This window comes from Rhincodon typus, chromosome 19 (genome assembly GCF_021869965.1).
Source record: "Rhincodon typus isolate 14 chromosome 19, sRhiTyp1.1, whole genome shotgun sequence".
In the NCBI taxonomy this organism is placed as follows: domain Eukaryota; kingdom Metazoa; phylum Chordata; class Chondrichthyes; order Orectolobiformes; family Rhincodontidae; genus Rhincodon; species Rhincodon typus.
In genome coordinates, this window is record NC_063350.1 from 37,440,877 (window position 1) to 37,462,072 (window position 21,196).

The 21,196-nt window shown below is 40.5% G+C and overlaps 1 protein-coding gene across 1 annotated transcript in view; it reads left to right on the plus strand.

Moving 5' to 3' along the window:
* LOC109912681 (RIPOR family member 3-like) overlaps nucleotides 1-21,196 on the plus strand; it is a 120,668-nt gene that overhangs the window by 29,614 nt on the left and 69,858 nt on the right. The window contains exons 9-11 of the mRNA XM_048608318.1: nucleotides 2,472-2,515; nucleotides 15,172-15,297; nucleotides 18,346-18,491. Coding sequence (XP_048464275.1) covers nucleotides 2,472-2,515; nucleotides 15,172-15,297; nucleotides 18,346-18,491 — 316 coding nt within the window. The remainder of the gene's footprint in view (nucleotides 1-2,471; nucleotides 2,516-15,171; nucleotides 15,298-18,345; nucleotides 18,492-21,196) is intronic.

Genomic DNA, 21,196 nt, shown 5'->3' on the forward strand with positions numbered 1-21,196 from the left:
ATGAAATCCCTGGCTAAAATCTCTTTCTCGTCTATGAATACAGATGAGAAGTATTCATTTAAGACCTCACCCACCTCCACTGGCTGAACACACACGTTGCCCCTTTGGTCTCTAATAGGACCCACCCTTGCCTTGGTAGTCTTTTTACTCTTAATTTATTTCTACAAAACCTTGTGATTTTTCTTGCTCTCTTTTTGGGGTAGCATGGTGGTTCAGTGGTTAGCACTGCTGCCTCACAGCACCAGGGGCTGGGGTTTGATTCTACCCTCTGGTGACTGCCTGTGTGGAGTTTGCACATTCTCCCTGTGTCTGCTCTGGTTTCCTCCCAGTCCAAAGATGTGCAGGTTAGCTGGATTGGTCATGCTAAATTGCCCATAGTGGCCATGGATATTCAGGCTAGATGGATTAGCCATGGGAAGTGCAGGGTTACAGGTATAGGATAGACGGGTGGGTCTGGGTTGGTTACTCTTTGGAGGATCGGTGTGGACTCAATGGGCCAAATGGCCTGCTTCCACACTGTAGGGATTCTATGATCTGCCAAAGATACTTTGTGGCTTCTCTTTGCCCTCCTAATTTCCTTTTAAACCAACTTCCTACACTCTCTATTCTTTTGAAGGGGCTCCCCAGCTTTTAATGCACTGTACCTGACATATGTTTTCTTCTTTTTCTTTACAAAACTCGTGAATTCCCTTGACATCCAGGGTTCTTTGAACCTGCTGCCTCTGCCCTTCAGTCTCAGAGGAACACATTGGTCCTGAATTCTCATTGTACTACTTTTAGAAGACCCCCACGTTCCAAATGTACACTTAGACTGGGAGCAGCTCCTTGCTTCTATGTTTGCCTGATCCTGTCTAATAATATTGAAATTGGCCTTCCCCCAAAATGGACACAATTTCTGTACTATCCTTATCGCTTTCCATAATGACTTTGAAACTTACTGAGTTATGGTCACTATCCCCAAAATACTCACCCACTGAAACTTCAACCACTTAAGCAGCATCATACCTGAGCATTAGGTCAAGCACTGCCCCATCTCTAGCAGGACTATCTAAGTACCAGCACAAAAAGCTCACCTGGATGTACTTTAAAAATTCCACCCTGTCTGATCCTTTCACACTAAGGCAATCCCAGTTAAGGTTAGGAAAATTTAAGTACATTCCAATTTTAACCATTTCTCTCACACCTTTCAGTGATTTGCTTACATACCTGCTCCTCTATCTCCCCCTGATTGTTGGGAAACCTGTACTATAATCCCAGCAAGTAGTCACCCCTTATTTATAAGCTTTATCCAGATGGTTTGTTTGAAGACCTTTCTACAATGTCCTCCCTCCTTACTGCAGTGATGGTTTCCTTTATCAGTAATGCAATGCCCCACCTCTGTTTCTCCCCTGCTATTGCACCTGAAATTTCTATACCCTGGAATGTTGAGCTGCCAGTCCTGTTCAAACATGTCTCAGTGAGTGCAACAATATTATATTCCCACATGCTGATCAATGCTCTAAGTTCATCTACCTCACCACTCAAGCTCCTTGTTTTAAAATAGATACAATTTACCTTTCCAAACCTCCTATGTATCTTATCCTGCCCGTTTCTTCTCGTCTTACTGGACTGTCTAGGTATTCCTTCTATGTCTGTTTGGGCCTTGCCTCCAACTTTACATCTGTTCTGTGCCCATCCCCTGCCAAATCAGTGTAAAACCTTTCCAACAGCACGAGCAGACTGTGCTAACAAACCTTCCCATTGTGAGTAGCATCGCAGCCAAGCGAATCCCCCATTGTCACCTGACTTTCTCACACAAGGTAACTTCCAAGAGACATGCTGGCTACTATTTAGGAGATGTAATTCTGCCCAATAGTATCCTTGGACACTAAGACCAAGTTTAAAGCTCTAATTTGCAATTGAAAGAGACAGTAACTCAGTAATGGCACTTTGTTCTTTCCTAAATTGCCATATTATTTTTGTGCGAAGGGTGATTAACCAATTTTTCAAATTTGTTAGGAAAAGACATTTAAATACTAATGGTAACTTTATGTTAGCTTTGGTTCTGAGGTAGTACTCTTGTCTCTGAATCAGAAAACCATATATGCTGCCTTTTCAGAGGAAGTATAATCAGGCTCTACCTTATCTCTTAATGAGATATAAAAGATCTAATTCCGCAAAGTGTTAGGAGGTCTTTCTCGTACCTCAATCAATATCAGTAAAGTGCAAAGATTATCCAGTCACACACCTCTTTTCATTTATGGGACATTGCCATGCGCAAATTTTCTACACAGCTACAGATATAGCCTTTGAAAGTAATTTCATTAGCTACGAATCATTTAAGAATATCCAAACATCACCAAGGTTGCTATGGACATCTAAGTTTGTCATCTTGTTGTGAGTGCTGATTTCATGTTGGTGAATCCAGCATTAATGTTATTAAACTGCCTTTTACTTTGAATATCAACTACCTTTCCTCTGTGAATTTCTAGGTTTGATCGGTTTTGCTCGCTTATGTCCAGGAGATCATTATGAGGTGAGTTTTATTCCATCATACATTCATTATATTTTTTTCATGTTTCCCTTTTCCCCCCAGAATTCTACTAATTTATTTTTATTCAGGTGATATATATTTTAAAAAATCCTTTTGGTCAGAGGCATTTACCATAGTTGGACAACTGATTCTGACTTTGATGAGGTGAAGTTTTTTTTTAAAACCATAGATCCCTGTACTTGAAGTTTCAAGACAGCTTCTTCTTAAAAAAAGGACACTGCCGTCAAAGTAACTCTCACAACTGTATTCTTGCAGAAATTTAAGATTCCTATCTTTAAAATTCTCATCCCTGTTTTCAAATTACTTTTGCAACCTTCAAGTTATGCTTTCCATCTCCATAAACCCCTTCTCCAAGATATCTGCATTACTCCAGTTTTGGTGTAAACACTGCTGATTATTTCACCATTGGTGGTTGTGCCTTAGGCAGCCAAGGCCTCAAGCACGAGAGAATTCTATCTCTAAACCTCTTTGCCTCTCTATGTCTCTTTTCTCCTTTATGATGTTCCTTAAAAGCTACCTCTTCAACCGAGTTTTTGGTCATCTATTCTAATGTTTTACACATCAACATCAAATTTTGTTTGATAGTGCTTTACGAACACCTTTGAACATTATATAAAGGTGCAAAAAAAATACAAGATATTTTTCTGTGAAATGACTTCTCTTATTTAAATTAGAGTCATAAAGCCTATGCAAGGAAACAAGACCTTCAGCCCAACTCATCCATGCCAACCCTAAACTAAACTAGTCCCATTTGCTTGTATTTGGCCTATATCTCCATGCACCTTTCCTATCCATGCACCTGTACAAATGTCTTTTAAATGTTGTAATTAATTATTTATGAATTTATAAAAGTAGACTTGATTGTTAACAGGAATATGCCTCTCAGAAAGTAAGCACACACAGGGTTTATACATAGTTAATGTGGATCACTGTACTGTTACTTGATGGCATAATAGAAACAGGATAGTCCTCACACTGGCAAAACAGGTGCCTAGGGTTTGCTTTTGTGTATATACCAAGCTGTTTCTGTTTTCATTGTTTGAGTAGATTGCTTTTGTTTTGTAAACTGGCTTCTCAAGGTGAATGTTCATTTCAAATGCAATTGGAAGTATTAGGTTTTGGATGGATTGAATCCTTTTGATGGCCTATTAAGTGCTTTTTTAAAACTGGTTCCAACAGATGAAGAAGATGTAACTCTGTAAATTAGAGAAAAATCCGTAAACAAAATCAGTTCATGGAATGCACTTCTAAAAAAGCATGTTTTAATGCAGGATTTTGAAATAAAGTTGTTCAAAAGCATCAACTGACATATTTAATGCTTTAACAAACTTATCAATGATCATGGGTGGAATTTAATACTAGCTGAGGTAGCAGGAAATGTGGATGGGGCTTGGTGGGGGGGGGAGGGCGGGGTGCTGAATTGTATTGTGACACCATGTCTGATATGGCTGGAACTAACCGAGCACAGGGAGGTGCAGGACAGTACTGGAAGATGTAGCAGGGAGGTAATTTAACTCATTCAGTGTATCATTCTTACAAATACAAGAATTTGGAATCAAATTGAACCTTTTGAATTCAATGTGATGAATATGGGGATCACAGGTCATTAGGTCCCTGGCTGTATGAAGCATTTAAAGCAGGCTAACAGGTATCAGGTGTAACAAAGCCAGGGTCCTAGTGCAGATTACCCCTCTGCCAGGGTTCAGATCATTGTCATGCAACTTGAGCAGCAATAGGCTTCCTTCAACCAGATTTCCTGGAGCCCCGAGGGGAAGAGAAATGTTATAGAAAGTGGTGGAACAGGAATCCGACGCGCCATCACTAGACTGGTAACAGCAAAGGGCTCAGCCTTCAACAGAACAACATGCCAAGGAATGTCGAGAGGGACAGAACCAGGGAAGATCTGTGTAGTGTGCCAGAGTGTACAATTTTGACAAATGTCCAAGTATCAATGTCAGCAAAGGTTATAGCCATCTTGGGATACAGTCACTGTGTGCTATAATTCCGGGTTATCTGTAGTCCATGGGATTTGGAGACAAACAAATACCTGTGACTCTGAAAGTTATCACAATCTTAAACTTCCATACAATTGGTTCCTTCCAAAGATCCACCAGGGACATATGTGAGTTCTTCCAGGCAGCTGCTCATTGCTGCATCAAGGAATTAACAAATACTCTGGCAAAAGAATTTGTGTGTTACAGTACTGACCAAGATAGGCAGGCAGAGAAGTTTGAGAGTTTTAGGGCTGTCAGAGTCTTCTCATAAATCCTGTGATTTCTTCCATGTTTTTCTCAATTCTTTTGAAGGAGATCTCGGTTTCCCTGTTTAGGCCATCATTTGTTCCCCATCACTAATTATTGTTGGAATGAGTGCCTTGCTGTTAAGCCATTTCAGAGGGGACTTCAGAGTTAACTATATTGCAGTCACACATAGGCTAGACTGGTTAAGGACATTAGTAAATCAGATGTGCTTTCACAATACTCAATAACAGTTATCATGATCACCATTACTGAGATTGTATTCCAGATTTTATTACCTGAATTGAAGTTCCACCAGCTATTGTGGTGGGAGTTGAAACCATGTCTCCTGATCATTTGGCTGGACATCTAGATTATTAGTTCAGTGATATTATCATTATCACTATGCACGACCATCTCCCCTGCTGGTTCCCTGAGACAAGTTTTCAACCTTTATTAACAGGAAGAGATGCCACTCAGCAACATTTACATGATGTGTAAGCACTGAAGGTTTGTGCTTCATTTATATGTTCAGTTCTCAGCAAATACACACTATCTGTATACAGCACCACTCACAGTTGCCACAATATTCACTGAATATTTGGCTGATGACCCAAATGAGGACATTTGAACTGTAATTGAGTGAGTTCATTGATATCATGCAGTCAACATGTGTGATATTGAGCAGATGATTGACTTGTTAAAATGAGGTTCCACCGTCTGGACTATTCTGGCAGTGCTTTATGATATGTGGCTCAGACCATCTCTTCGATAATCATTGTCTGCTGTGTGTTGTAGAACATTGTGCAGCGTAGGGAGGAGGTCTTGTGGACTAAGAAATTAGGGGAGCCACATGCCTCATTTAATGGAGAGAATATGATGGAGGAAGCAGGGAAAGTGAGCAGTTCGAGACTTCAGATGCAAAAGCAATGAGATTCAAGATAAGGAAGCCCATGACTCCTGCATTGACAGCCAATCCCAGCAGGTATTTCCTACTTGATGAACAGTCTGGATTATGCCATGTCTGTGACCTCTATGTTTCATCATAATTATTATGACCAATATTTGTCATTTATATCCTTTATCCCATACCAAGCTCCCCTTTCCTCTCTAGGTCTTCGAATGTGTTGTTCCTCTTTACTTCAGACCCATCTTTCCTGGAACTTCATGGTTAAGTTCCTGCAATCAAGTTTCCATCCTTGCCATACTATAGCAGCATATGGTCAGACCCTGCCCTAGACTTACTCTTTTGGAAATCCCTGAGCAAAGGCTACCTCCCCTGATCTTACTGAGACCTGCTGGCAACCATGTCAAGCTTCCTGGCTTTGTGTTCATGCTCAATGGCAAGGCAGCATGGCAGTACTGTGAGCCTGTGTTTTTGGGTGAGGGGCAAAGTATAAAAGGTCAAGGCAAGGCAGTGCACAGTAGAAATGCTGTGAGCATCCAGGTAGCCTCAAATTGAGTAAGCACTATGGGAGCAAGTGAACAACCTGGAGATGCAGCCTGGTCCAGTGCATTAGCTGGGTGCACGTCCATGAGCACATTGTCCTTGCAGCATTATTGCAATGATAGTTGCCTGAGGTGCAGCATTGAAGTACAAAGGGTTACAATAAGTAAATCGGACATGTACCATGAAGGTTCTTTGAGGCTGTCAGATTTTGGATGCCAAAGTTTGTAGATGTGGAATACATATGGCTGGTACTTATGGAGCTTGTCCTAAATTGTTGGTGTTCAGTTTCCAACAAAGAAATCCTTTGAAACGAATAGTGAGCTGAAATTGTCAGATCTTGCTCGCTCTTCAAAGTCAGGTAGGAAGCTGAATAGTAATAAGGCGAGTTGTCCCATTAGTAAGGCCTTAAACAAGCTTTAAACCCCTTAAATATCAACTGTCTGCTGCCTAGTGTGAAATTCACCTCACCACTCGGCAGGTGCATAAAGATTGCATTGATTTGCTTCTGACACGAAGGTAGCCCTCACTGGACGGTTTGTGTAATTCTGCCAAAATTCTCACCATAGCCCATGTCACTCAGGCCCCGATAAGATTCTTCCCATCAATTCTATTCTTCTCTCTCAGACACTGCCAGGTATACTACATTTCTCCAGCGTTTTCTGTTTTTATTGTGTGATGAAATTTTGTTTTTTATTTAGTTTTGGCTTGCTGACCATTCATTCATAATTCCAGCTTCCACTGGCTCTTTGTGTTATTTTTACTCAGTGCTAATATTGGAAATTTTATCTGGTTGTCTCTAAAGTTTAAAGAAGGATCCAAGTTATATTAATCAAATATGAACTTTGCAATTTGCACTATTATTTTCAAATATAGTCAACAGGATACAGGTGGCCTTGTTAACTGTCTTTCACGGGCATTTAAGAAACTTTAGATGTTTGAATTCTTTAGAGCTCAAATGAGAAGTAGAAGTCATTAGTACATATTTATATCACCAATTATTTGTAAAATAAATTTGATTTATAAATGAGACTTGATGCTGGAATGACCCAATACTTTGCAAGAACGAGAAAACAATACATTGAGACGTATCTGATAATTTCAGGCACAAATAGTGCTAAATAGAAAGGTTATCTGGGAGTGTGTTACCAAAGCTTACAGACATATCAGGGTTAGATTACAACTATTAATAGATTAAACACTATTAAAGGCACTGGAACTTAAGACTCCTCCATAAGATGATGTAAAACACTGGGTGAAGAAGTCTTGAGTAAATGGAGCTACTCAATGTTTCATGAACAGACATTTCAAAATGCAATCCTTAAAACGTTCTATCATTTCAGTTGGGGTTCAAAAAAGTTTTAGTGTCAGTTTTGTTGTTTTTTTTCTGAGACCTGAAGGACAAAGAGGCTGGTTGTTCTCTCCCACCAGCCCTTACTCTTCAAAGAACCTTTAGATCTATCAAACAATCTTAAAGAAGAAAATAATGACATATCAAGCAGTTAGATCCAAGATTTTGAGACTGTTACTAGGTCACAGTGGAACACAGTACTGCAGCTAAAGGGAAATATTCAGCCACACTGGAGACAACAAATCATGTGTTCAGCTGATGTTGGCAACATCATGTGTTGAGCATGTGATGAATAAGAAATTGACCTTGTCAATGAAGAATGTGGAATGAAGAAGCTACCAGAACAAGATTACAAGATGATGACTTGATAAAGCACAGACGTTTATTTTGCAAAACAGAGATATAAACTTTTTTTTTTGAATTCTGCTTGTTACATTGTTGCTCAGTTATTTACCCCAAGATGCGTGTGCTGTGTATGCCAACAGTACTAGAGGCTTGCCAAGAGTAATCTGACATCATCAAATGTGGGCCAGTTAGCAGGGAGTGTTCAAATGTGTTAGAACAATGAGCGTAGTGGACTTCATCTCCTTGAGTTAATAAATATGTGGAGGTGGAGGAATTTTGCATTCATACCAAAGCAGTTAAGCAAATACATGCTGAACCCACATATGATTTCAGATTGAATTGATTACTTTTTTGATTAAAGAACCTTAATACAAGACTTACCTTGTGCAAAATGAAGGGTGTTAAAAAGCTCTTGTTTATTCTGTGTGCTTTTTTCCAGGCCACTTTATAGTTCAGTTCTTATTCAAGCTTGTGTAATAGAATTTTAGTCCCTAATCTCTTCCTTGAGGCACTCCTTATTTCAATATAATTCCTCAGGTACTAGGCACCAGGCTGCTCCTCACCCAACTGATTATTATCTATATGCCTCATTATCTGATACATAGAATTATAACAGTACAGATAGAGGACATTTGGTTCATCGAGTATTGAACCACCCTCTGAAGATCATCCCTTCCTATCCCCATAACTCCACATTTACCATATTTAACTCACCTAGCCTGCACATCCCTGAACTCTATAGGGCAATTTAGCATGGCCAATCCACCTACCCTGTACATCTTTGTATTGTGGGAGGGAACCGGAGCACTCAGTGGAAACCCATGCAGACAGGGGGAGAATGTTCAAACTCCGCACAGATAGTCACCCAAGGTTGGAATCAAACCTGGGTCCCTGGCACTGTGAGGCAGCAGAGCTAAGCACTGTGCGAGTGGACATGTACATGAAGAATTATTGATCACAAGGATTTGACTCTGTAATGTCCGTAATTTTCACACTGTGTTGTTTATGGTATTTGCATGAAGTGCACACATTTCAAGAGGTGGTTGCATGAGATAACACTTTGATGAAGGTGTTAATGGGGTCAAAATGAATAAGTTGTGATGTCAATCAGTGCAAAATGCTGATTTTGCACTGCAATGACACTTGTGAACTCAATTGTCAAACTAATGCCCACTCTTTAAATACATTTGAGCTTGTGTTCAGCAGCAGGAAGCATCTTCCCCTTCTATTACCCACCACCCCATGTCCCCCCCTTCTATTACCCACCACCCCATGCCCCCCCGTCACCTTCACCCACAACTCACCCAAAACCAATGGCAACCAGCTGTATTTAAAGAATCATGAACTATGCTACTCAAAGTTGGCAAAATTTGCAGAGAGGAGTTACACATGGTAAAGACCTTGCTTTTCACTTCAAGGATTCTGTACAGTCATGGGATCCCAATAGCCTGCAACATGGAACAGAAACTGAGCAAAGACAATAGGAGGGAGGCAGTCTTCTCAAAAAGTGAGGAGAAGGAGTGAGGTATCAGGCCCCCAGCAGGAGGCCAATATATACCCAAGGTCATCAGGAAGGAATTCATTTCCCTCCATCTCAGCAAATAACAGTGAGATTTCCAGGTACTAGGAAAGAAGTGCCACCTGAGGTCTATCAACCTCAGAACAGGTTAGGCCAGCTTTGCAAGCTCTGTGTGGGGATAATTTGGGTGCAAGAAGTATGACTAGATTTTGAGGATTTTTCCATGTAACACTTTTTATTTACATAAACTGTGTACATTCTATTTAAGTATGTGACCTATGCTGTTGCTTCATTCCTTAGAGTTTCTCCATCATGTTGTGATCATGATATCATCGACATTAGCTTCCCCTGTATATACTCAAGAGTTAACGCTGTACTTGAAGCAAGTTTTTGTGATGATGATCCTGGCTATGAATTTCTCCATGTCAAGATCTTTCTAGATTGAAACAGATGATATCTCAAAATTCTTCTCGATGTTCACATTCTATTGCTGTGTGAAGTTGATCATCGACATTGATATGATAGGATGGGAGATCATATTTTACATTATCTGTGTCCAGAGAGACATAGATACAGAGTTCACAAAGCTTTCCCAGGCCAGTTTCACAGGTTTCCTATAGTGAAAGGTGTTCGTTGCCCACAAACAGCTTTGTGGATGTTGCGTCAAAATGTAGAGTACACACCTAATGTGTGACCGTGCAAAGTACATCGTCTAGCTAAAACGCCCGATCAGTTAGCAACAGTGCTTTTATTTTGTGTCAGTCTGCTGTACTCTCTCTCAAAGTCAGAGTTTCACTAATAGGCCAGAAAAGCTATCCACAGACCACCTGACCCATTATTCTTGTGCAAAATTCAACAGCATATGGGCAGTAGCTGGGAGCTATGCCACCACACTGTACTATGAAACTGCAGAGTATCTGGGCAATGTTGCTTAGACCATCCTAGAGAAGCCCTGCATTACGAGGAAGGCAACAGCCTAGAGGTATTATCATTGGACTGTTAGGCCAGGTAATGTCCCAGGGTCCCAGGTTTGAAGCCTACCATGGGAATGGTAGAATCTGAATTCAATAACAAAAAAACTTGAATCAAGAATTTAATGATGACCATAAAACTATTGTCAATTGTCAGGAAAAACCCATCTGATTCATTAATTTCCTTTAAGGAAGGAAACTGCCATCCTTACCTGGCTTGGCCTACATGTGACTCCAGACACTGCAACATGGTTTATTCTTAACTGCCCTCTGGTCAATTAGAGATGAGCAATAAATGCTGGCCTAGCCAGTGACAACACCGTCTCATGAATGAACTAAAATAATATTCACCAGAACATATCTCATGATCCATCACAGTCTGGTACATCTAGGTAACTTCATCACACAGCTCTGTTAACAATTGTTTTCTTCTTCATTCTTTCATGGAATTTAAACGTTATTGGCAAGGTTTGTATTTTATTCACCATCCCTAATTCCACTTGAATTGAGTGACTTGCTAGAACATTTCAGAGGCCAGTTAAGAGTCAGCCACATTGCTGTGGGTCTGAAGTCACATGTAGACCAAACCAAGTAAGAGTGGAAAACTTTCTTCTCTAAGGACATGAGTGAACCAGACTTATTTTTATGATAACATGTCTATTGAGACCAGCTTGGAATTCCAGATTTAATCAATTGAATGCAAATCCCACTAGTTGTCATGCTTGGTTTTGAACCCAGAGTTTTAACTTGGCCTCTGAATTACTAGTCCAGTGACATTATTGTTCTGCTATCTCCCCCTGGTTATACACTGATCAATCAAAAAGGAGGAGGAAGAAGGGAGAAGGTAAGCAATATATCCCCTTTCCTGCTGGCTGTCCATGACTGGTTTAATGACTTGGATTCCAGTGAACAAAACCCCAATTTTCCAAAGCCTCACATCAGATCTGCACTCTGTTACTAGTCACAATGCTGAAACAAAGTATACTGCAAAACAAGCATTCCACACCAACTTCAAACAAAAGCCATCCAGTATTCTATACAACAGTCAACTAATCCATGCGTTCCACGTGCCTGGTGTTCCTATGCAATGCAACATTGTTAGTGGAAGGTTGCTGACTTTCATTGGAGGACACTGCATGTGTTCTTTCAGGATGACTTCAAATAGTCCTGGCCTTCGAGTATCCAGCTTCAGACTACATGATATCAGCCATGGTAGCAGTCGTCTGGGCTGGTTGACGAACAGGCAACTGCAAGGACAGAGATGGAGAGGCAATGTTGGGCAGAGTAATATTGTCATCCTGAGAGTAGACAGCAGTTTAGTGCATCTTCATGCCAATAAAACTCCTTCATAGAGTGGCACCTCAGTAGTCCCAGTATAGGGAGATTTCCTGGCATGTTGTGAGGCCTGACAAGCCCCTTTGAGCGCTGGTACTCAGCCTTCAAGGCAACAAATTGCACTGATATGGCAATATCTGAGATTGGTTTGAGCTTCCATTGTAACACTTAGTCATTGGATGACTTGTGCTTATGCTGTAATGGGAGCTAAGATAAACATTTTGATACTGCTTGAAAAAAGAAACATTTTGTCAAAGCCTTTTTGCTTTCATCCCTGGGACAATTTGTAAAAATACCTCTTGGATTAGTATTCTATTGAATTAGCCTGAGTGAAAGTGAAAAGCTTCAACAAAATGCGCATTTTGCAGAAAGCTGAAATATTGACCATTAGGCACTGTATCATAGATAACAAGGTGTAGTGCTGGATGAACACAGCAGGCCAGGCAGCAAAAGCTGACATTTTGGGTCTAGACCCTTCTTCAGAAAATTTTCTACATCTTGTTATCTCAGATTCTCCAGCATCGGCAGTTCCTACTATCTCTCCCAAGCTCTGTATCATGGTTGGTTCCAGAAGTGTTGTCAGGATATCAGTCACTGCTTCCATGCTGGAAATGATGGGTTGCAAGCTATGCATAAAGTCTTATCCAAAGAGATCAACCTCCTTCATCCTCTTGATAGAGGCAGTTGCTTTCATGCACACTTGCTAATGCAGCAATCACTTTAACATGCATGCCCAATAACCTTTTCCAGCATGTCACCCTATTGTAGTTTTCATCTAAGTCCTCTGCAGCAAACACTCATGTATGGCCTTTCAATCTGTGGAGTTGACACCTATTGTTTTGATATTGCATGTATCTATTATCAGGCTGTGATCATACGTTTGTAGGAGTTTAATGATGATATCAGTGTGAAAACATGCCATGTGTTATTCTTGTGTAAATGTATCAACTCCATATTGATAATCGACAGTTAAAACTACTATTGCTGCTACTGCTGTACTTCATAGTCCATAAGGAAAGTTAGTCAATCAATTTGTGTCCAGACCATACCAATGTTTGTGATAGAGTTGCAATGCTTTTAGTTACTACGTGAATAAATCTTCTGATACTTGTTCCCACTAAGAACCTAGTTTCAGTGTGCATTTTATAAGAGCTAACATAATAGTAAAAAAAACAGGGAACATATTACCTCTGAATCTCTTATCTCCCACTTTGGTTACAGGCCACTTGTGCCTGGAGACTCATTACATGCAGCTCTTGCCGCTAAAGTATACACAGTAACAGTATTTGAGCGGGTGGCTGTGAGAATGAGATCAAGTGACAGGCTTTCACCATCATCAGTCTGTTGTGTTTTTACTGTCTAGCAGTATGTTGATAGTAAAAACGAGAAAGATACAAAGTTATGTGGAGGGTTAGAAGCAAAGGCTCAAAGCTATCCTCTGAAATTTGCATGGTATCTATATCTGAGCTTGAGGCTGCAAGTATGAAAATGAGTGAAAGTGTTTCTACTTATCCCTGCTTTCCTGCTTTTCCCATTCTTTCTTTTCCACAACTGTTTGGCTAGGTGACACATCATGGGCATGTGAAATGAAGAAGATATAAGGGTAGGTTGGGTTGAGAGGGAGAGGTGAAAGCCAACTGGACTTGTAAATCAGAAGAGATTAGGGGATGTTGGGGAAGTGGGATGTGAAAAGGAGAATTAGGTAAGAACATTCCATCATCCTTGATCTTTTCAGCCCCATCACTGGCTACAGCATCAGTCATCACAGTGCCAATGATTGTAATGTCTGCTGCATAAGTTTGAGGACATACAGCATTGTCTGCACCTTGCTGTTTATGTTACTGTCTTTGGTTGTATGTCACTTTGTCCTGCAATACAGAGGGAAATGTGTCAGAGAATGGAGTGAAATGTATTTGGGTGATGTAGTTATCATTGTTGGCAGTGTGCGCAAGGTGTGGTGTAAAGTTTGGAGAAGTGCTAAGTGTCTGAGATTGAGGTGAATCTATGAACTTGAGACATGACTTGTAATTGGCGATTGTCGGTAGATTAATGATGGAGTTCTGGTGCACTGAGCAGTGTGAGAGGCTGATGATGCAGTTATTTAAATGTGGCATTGGAAGATGAATTCACTGACCATAATCGCCTGTGTATGGGGTCATTGATTGTCTTCAGTGCTACATCCAGATTCCTGAGGCTGGATCTAGGCGTTGGTGTTTATGGCTATTCTGCTTCCATCTTGGAGTTTATCTGGAGGACCGCCTGGAACCAAAAGGATATAGGACCTCCACCATTCTCTCCACTCCTGCACCCAGACTCCATCAGAAAAAACCCAAAGCTTCCTCTCTTAACATTGTGCCACTCCTGTGTCTTTCCCATGCAGGTTAAAGTCACTTCTACAATGAATTCCAGCACCTCTTCCAAGCCAAAATCCCTTTAAATGTTGCCTGCATTCTTTAGGGAGTGCAGGCCAGCACAAAGTCGTTTTGCTCTCATGATTTTGAATCCCTTTCTCAAGTGTGTAGCCACCTAACACAATGGTTAGCATAGGGTCCGTTGCTGTGATCATGTTAATCAATAGATGACACCGTTTGTGTGCAGCCTGCATTAAATGGTTGAATGTGAATTAATCATGCATTTTAATCTTTGTACCTGTTTTTGGGTGTTATCCAATTTCTCCTCCATTTGATCATGGCCAGGCATGAATTATTTTCTGCTTTTAGACCAAGTGTACTCTTGCCACTCTGACACCTCTTTATTAGTTCTCTGGCTGTCATCAGCTTTATAATGTAGATTGGAAAATCAAACCTAGATTTTCATAGATAGTAGGAACTGCAGATGCTGGAGAATCTGAGATAACACAGTGTAGAGCTAGATGAACACAGCCGGCTCAGCAGCATCAGAGGAGCAGGAAGGCTACCCTGAAGAAGTTACCCTCCTCCCTCTGGAAAAACCTCAGTGGATCTCTCTCCCACTGCAACTCTTTCGTCCATCCCCACCTCTTTGACCTGTCTGTCTCCTCTCCACCTATCTTCTCCTCTATCCATCTTCAATCCGCCTCCCCCTCTCTCCCTATTTATTTCAGAATCCCCTTCCCCTCCCTCATTTCTGAAGAGGGGTCTAGGCCCGAAACGTCAGCCTTCCTGCTCCTCTGATGCTGCTTGGCCTGCTGTGTTCATCCAGCTCTACACCGTGTTATCCTAGATTTTCATAATCTGGGTAGCTAACATACATCCTGGATAAACTTGCTAAACTATTGGGGAACCAAATTCCAGATCTGATTTATTTCACATAAACAACATACTGGCATACCTGCTCAAAACCATGCAGTGAGTAGAGTTATAATCAAACTTCTCATTGACTTTTGAAGTGAAAAACTCTGTGCCTCATTGTAAAGTCATGCCCTGAAAATAGAACTCTCCTGGTTTTTACACAGGTATTGATTAAATATGGTCGACAGAGATGGAAGCTAAAAGGAAAAATTGATGCTGATGACAGACAAACATGGGATGAAGAAGAAATGGTCTTCCTACCTCATATTAATGAAGACATTGAAATAAAGGTGCTTATTTGTAAATTTAAAGGATTAATTTGCAAACGTATTAAGCGTGAGCATTATGTATTTGTTGATTAGACATAGCATAGTACAGATAAAACTCCCTCTGTTTGCATCAATACATTGCCTCAAACCCTGCCAGATGTGTATTCCATGCTGCACATGTAAGAATGTTGGCATTTCTCTGATCACTCATTCCTATAATTATCTGGGCACCAATTTTCAGTGACTTGAGTAAATGGTCACATACTGGAGAAATCCTGAGTTTAATGAAAAGTACCTTTGATGGAAAAAGGAGAATTTGGAAGGACAGTTAAAATTTTACTCATGGTTGGATCCAAGTTCATTAGAATCTAGGTTGAGATTACCCAAATCAATTGTGTATCCTTTTCAACGAAATGTAAGTCAACTTTAATAATTTGTTTTTTTTTCTTAGAAACTGTACAAAAGTTTATGGAAAAGTTTACTTATCCTTAGAAAACAATTAACATTCTGGCAATTAGTCCAGTGTCTAATTTTCCAGAATTCCTTCCAAATGTCAACTGTTTTGATGCAATATCAGACTAAATTATTTTTCAAGGAATGAATAGTTCCATTTTAATTATTGAATTACTACAATATCACACAAATATTGTGCATTAAAATGCAACAGGATTGATATCACAAAATAAACTTCTCCACATACAGGAAGTTGCATGATTATGCACTTTATTAATACGGTATTGTAACATTAACCACGTTCTGAGTTACTGAGACAGTGTGAATTTTGAAATTATTGACTGTGAAAATAGACTTAAGTAATAGCAATGTCTAATGAGTAATGATGTTGGTGAAGGATTTACTGACCACAATTTTGCACTTGGATAGACATTTGCGACTATTATTAAACAACTCATTTGTGCAAATATTTCTATTGAGTGGCAAGTAATCGTGATGCTCACCTTAATGTCTGCCGATTTTACATGATGTTGGTTCATCTTTAATACTTATAACTACAATAATGAATGTAAGTGTCTAGATACTGGTGAAATTTGGCTATTCATAAACGTCAGCTTTAGTGTCAGGGTTTGCTGTATCACTGCTTTGAATCTCACACTAGGATTTCCAATTCGTTATATGTACAAGATAATCAAACATTTTCAAATTGGCAATTTCCCAAATTTAGTCAAGTTTTGAATTAAAATGAGCGATAAACCAGATAAGAAATAAAGGGCAGTCTCATGAATAATTTATATTAAACCAACTACGTGCACTCTATGCGACAGTTAAGATATCACGTGAATGAATTCTGGAGCAAAACACATGAACTATGTCATCAGTTACTGTTGTTGCTGTATTCCGTATTATCCATTACTGCTGTTGCATTTTGCTGAAAATTGCGAATTATACTTGATTCTCACATGCATCTTTAATTAATGCTAAAAAGAAACACCCGCAGATCTGAACTAAGAATTGCAAAGTTAGGCAACACGCCCATACTGCTCGCTGTTTCCTTCCCACTCCTTGATCCTCTGTCTCGGCTTTTCACTGCTGCTTGCTGTTTTCCTTTCCTGACCCAATGCAGTGAGTGAGACCAGTGTGTGAGGAGATGCAAGATCAGAGCCCAAGTGGGAGGGTTGGCGAGTGGGTTGGTCATTGATCAGGGAGGTCAGCAAGTGGGTAGGTCAGGGAGCAAGAGGGTCAGTGGGCATGTGGGATGGTGAACAGGAGGGTCAGTGAGTTGCTGTGACAGCGAGTGGGTGGATCAGTGCGGAGAAGGATCAGCAAGTGGACTGGCTGGGAACTGAGTGGTCAGTGAGCGGGAGAGTCGGGCGAGGAAGCTAGTGGAAAGTTGGGAGAGGAGCATGCAGGAGGGAAGCTACCGAAGTTCTGCATTCCTAGACAGCTGAATACATTGCTAATGTCAGTGAGAAGCAGGTAGCATGAGAATGTGGTTTTGGGATGGATTATAGCCTTGCCCTTGGCACATCAAGTCCTTGGGGCTAAACTGCTGACATTGACTACTATTCATTTCTGATCCCATTGCTTTCTCAAAAATTTTCTGGAGAATTTCTTGGCCAGGATAGGTAGCTTCCATCTCTCCTCCTTCGACTTCCTGTACAGAGGCATCCACTTTCACACCAGAAAATCTGGGAGGCCTCTCTCTTTCACCTTGCATCACTCTCATGTCTTGTCCAGATCAAATTTGTCTTGTGATGACTTCCAGCACTTGCTTCAACTGCAATGCAACCTTTTAAGAAGTGCATGAAGGCTTTAAGTAGTGCAGGTCAATTGGAACTCATGCCAGTTGATCACAATTTTGCACTTGCTGAGTTTAGTATAGTTCTTAAGGCTAAAGGGATCAAAGGGTGTAGGGAGAAAGTGGGTCCAGGTTACTGAGTTGGATGATCAGTTTTGATAATATTGAATGGCAGAGGAGGCTTGAAGGGCTGAATGGTGTAGTCCTACTTCCATTTTCTATGGTATTTAAACGTGTGTTTACTGCTGAGTGCGGGTTATATTTAACTAGCAGGTAACACACAATTTCTGTCCTGTATTTTAAGCTTCAGGAGCACATTAAGCATATACTGCTGACCTACCCACACCTTGTTTCTGACAATATTGAATTTCGCTGTTAGTGAGTAGGAGAATATTGTGAGGAAGCTAGTGGAAAGTTGGGAGAGGCAGCTTGGAGGTGGTTTGGAAATGGAAACAAGTTGGAGGTTTGGAAGAGAAGTTGAACAGGGGGCTTAGGGAGGGAAGAAGAGTGGGAGAGCCTGAGAGGTAGCAAAGAGTAGCCTGTTTTTAAAAGTAGACAGGTCATGCTCCATGCTAAAATGTAAATGGCAGCAGCTTTATTGGGGAAGAGCCCTCATTTGCAAATTGCACTAAAGTGGAAGCATGCTATTGAATGCATTTAAAACCTGTGATACTTGTACAAGTAAAGAGGGTTAACATCTTTTATCAATATGTTCTTTGTAATTTAGAAAAAAACTTTCAGTTTTGTAAACTTACATTCTGATTCACTAATAGAGGTGTGGAAGAGGTTGCTGAAACAGACTTTTCTCTCCGTAGGTAGCTGAGATGAAGGGTTTGATGTCTGTTTTGGTTGGAGCAGTAACTTGCGAAAGTGCGGATTTCTTCTCTGCACAGCCTCAGATAATGATTGTGGATATTACGGACTTAGGCACAATTAAACTTCAGCTGGAAATCACATGGGAGTAAGTACTATTAAAAATATCCAAAGGCAGCATGGTGCTTTAATACATATGATCCATTTTAGATATAGAATGTTGAATCACAGATACACTAAATGTAAGCCTAATTTGCTCCCCTTTGGCACCTCTACTCCAGCAATAATATTTATGTTTACTCTAATGGAATTGCATTCAAAAATATTATTGCAACAAATGTTCCCTTTGTTGATTGACCTATAGTTTCACCTTTAGTAGAAATATCCTGTTGAGCTGGTTGTGATCAGAAATGCAGCACATCAGGTCTCAAACATTCTGAGGTTTTGAACTATTTATCTCAACAATATGAATGCATTAACAGTCCAGTGTAATTTCCATTTCTTCCTTTTTTATAAACAGGAAAATCCTATTTGTAAATAATCTGTGCTGCTAAATGCTCATCTAAGCACAAAAACATACAGGTTTCAGGTTATTTGTTGGGGTAAATATTCAACAATGTCGCAAGTTGCAGCTGAAACGTTTTAAATAATTACTATATATGTTGTAGAAAAGCAACTGAGTTTAAACAATCCAATCAAGGCACATGCATGATCCACACCTCAATATGGTTAAATAGTTCTTTCATTTATGTATATGTTAAGTAATAAACTTTGAATTATTAAGTCTGTGTATTTTAGAAGAAAGAAGTGTTTTGCATCATTCACAAATGTATATAATATTATTAATTAATAATCCAAATACTTTATATAGTAAAAAGTTTGTAAAACAAAGAACTGCGGATGCTAGACATCTGAAACAAATGAAACCAGAAAGTGCTGGAGAAACTCAGCAGGTCTGGCAGCATCTGTGGAGAGAAAACAGTTATGTTTTGAGTCCTGTGGTCCTTCTTCAGAACTAGATGCAACTAGAACATAGTGGTATTTACGTTGATGACAGTGGGGTGAGTGAGTGGATAAGTAGAGAAGGAGCCCAGAGAGACAAAGAGAAAAAAGGGTAGGCAGTCAAAGGGATTATTGATAGTTGGTCAGGGAAGAGAAGTTGGATAGGTAATAATGGGGACTATGAGTAGCTCAGAATGAATTGGATGTGCTGTGCTGAAAGCAACTCTTTTCGTGAGCGGACCTGGGGTTGTGGGGTTAGGCAATAAACAAGGAACAGGGTGTATATGCTCCGACATTATTGAACTTGATGTTGAGTCCTGAAGGCTGTAAGGTGCATAAGTGTCAATGAGGTGTTATTCCTCCACCTTGCATTGAGCTTCACTGGAGTACTGCAGCAGGCTTGAGACAGAAATGTTAGCTTGGGAACATAGCGGTGTATTAAAGTGGCAGGCAACTGTAAGCTTGGAGTCATTTTCACAAATGAATGTAGGTGTTCCACCAAGCTGTCGCCCAGTCTGCATTTCGTCTCCCCAATATAGAGGAGCCCATTCACATTGTGAGCAGTGAATACAGTAGACTAGATTGACTAAAGTGCATGTGAATAGCTGCTTCACCTGGAATGTGTGTCTGGGCCTTTGATAATGAGGATAGAAGAGGTAAACAGGAAAGTGTTGCACCTGCAGTGATTAACTGGGAAGGTGATGTGGGGGTGTGGGGAGGTGTTGGGAGTGGAGGTGGAGTGGACCAGGCTATCCTGGAGGGAACAGTCCCTGTGGAATGCTGACCAGGAGTGGAATAAGTATCTGTCGTAGAATACCACTGGAGTTGGTGGAAATGGCAATTTATGATCCTTTAAATGCAGAAGCTGGTAGAATGGAACTTTAGGACAAGGGGGACCCTATCATTTTGTGGGAGGTAAGAGAAGGGGTGAGGGTAAAGTGTGAAAATGGATCATACATGGCTAAGGGCTTGTCAATCATGGTAGAGGAGACTCCTTGGTTGAGGAAAAAGGTGGACTTGTCTGAGGTTCCCCTGAGGAAGGTGGTATCATCAGAACATATGTGATAGAGACAGAGAAACTGGGAGAATGGAATGGTGTTCTTACAGGAGGCAAGGTGTGAGGATGTATAGTCCAGGCACCTGTGGGAATTTGATGGGTTTGTAGTGAATATTGATGGCCAGCCCATCCGCAGAAATGGAAACAAAGATATTGAGGAAAGGGAGAAGTCAGAGACGGTTAAAATGAAGGTGAGGGAAGGATAGGAATTGAAAGCTAAATTAATACATTTTCCTAATTTCAGAGGAAAGAGGGAGGCAACTCCAATGATTTTTCGACGTACCAGAGATAAAGTTATGGGAGGGACCCAAGTAGGATTGAAACAAGGCATAATGGGGGCCCATACCTGTACCCATAGCAACACCTTTAGATCTAAAGACAGTGAGAGGAGTTAAAGGAGAAGTTGTTCAAAGTGAGGACAAGCTTGGCCATCTGAATATCTGGTCCAATGTTTCAAGGTGAAGGTTTCTTCTTCAGGACAGTTCTAAAGAAGAGTCGTTCAACTCAAAACTTTCTTTCTCCCTGCACTTTTGCTGACAGATCTATTGAAGTTTTTCAGCAACTTCTGATTTTATACCTCATAAATATGACTTGAGCAGACTTATTGACCATGAACTCTGTCTCCAAGTACCTGTTTTTCTTTTGTGATACAATGGCATTTTGGAGGCAAAATAGATTCCTGGTCCACATACACGCTCACACTAGAAAATCTTGGAGGCCTCTCTCTGTCATCTTGCATCATTCTTGTGTCTTGTCCAGATCAAATTTGTCTTGTGATGACTTCCAGCACTTGC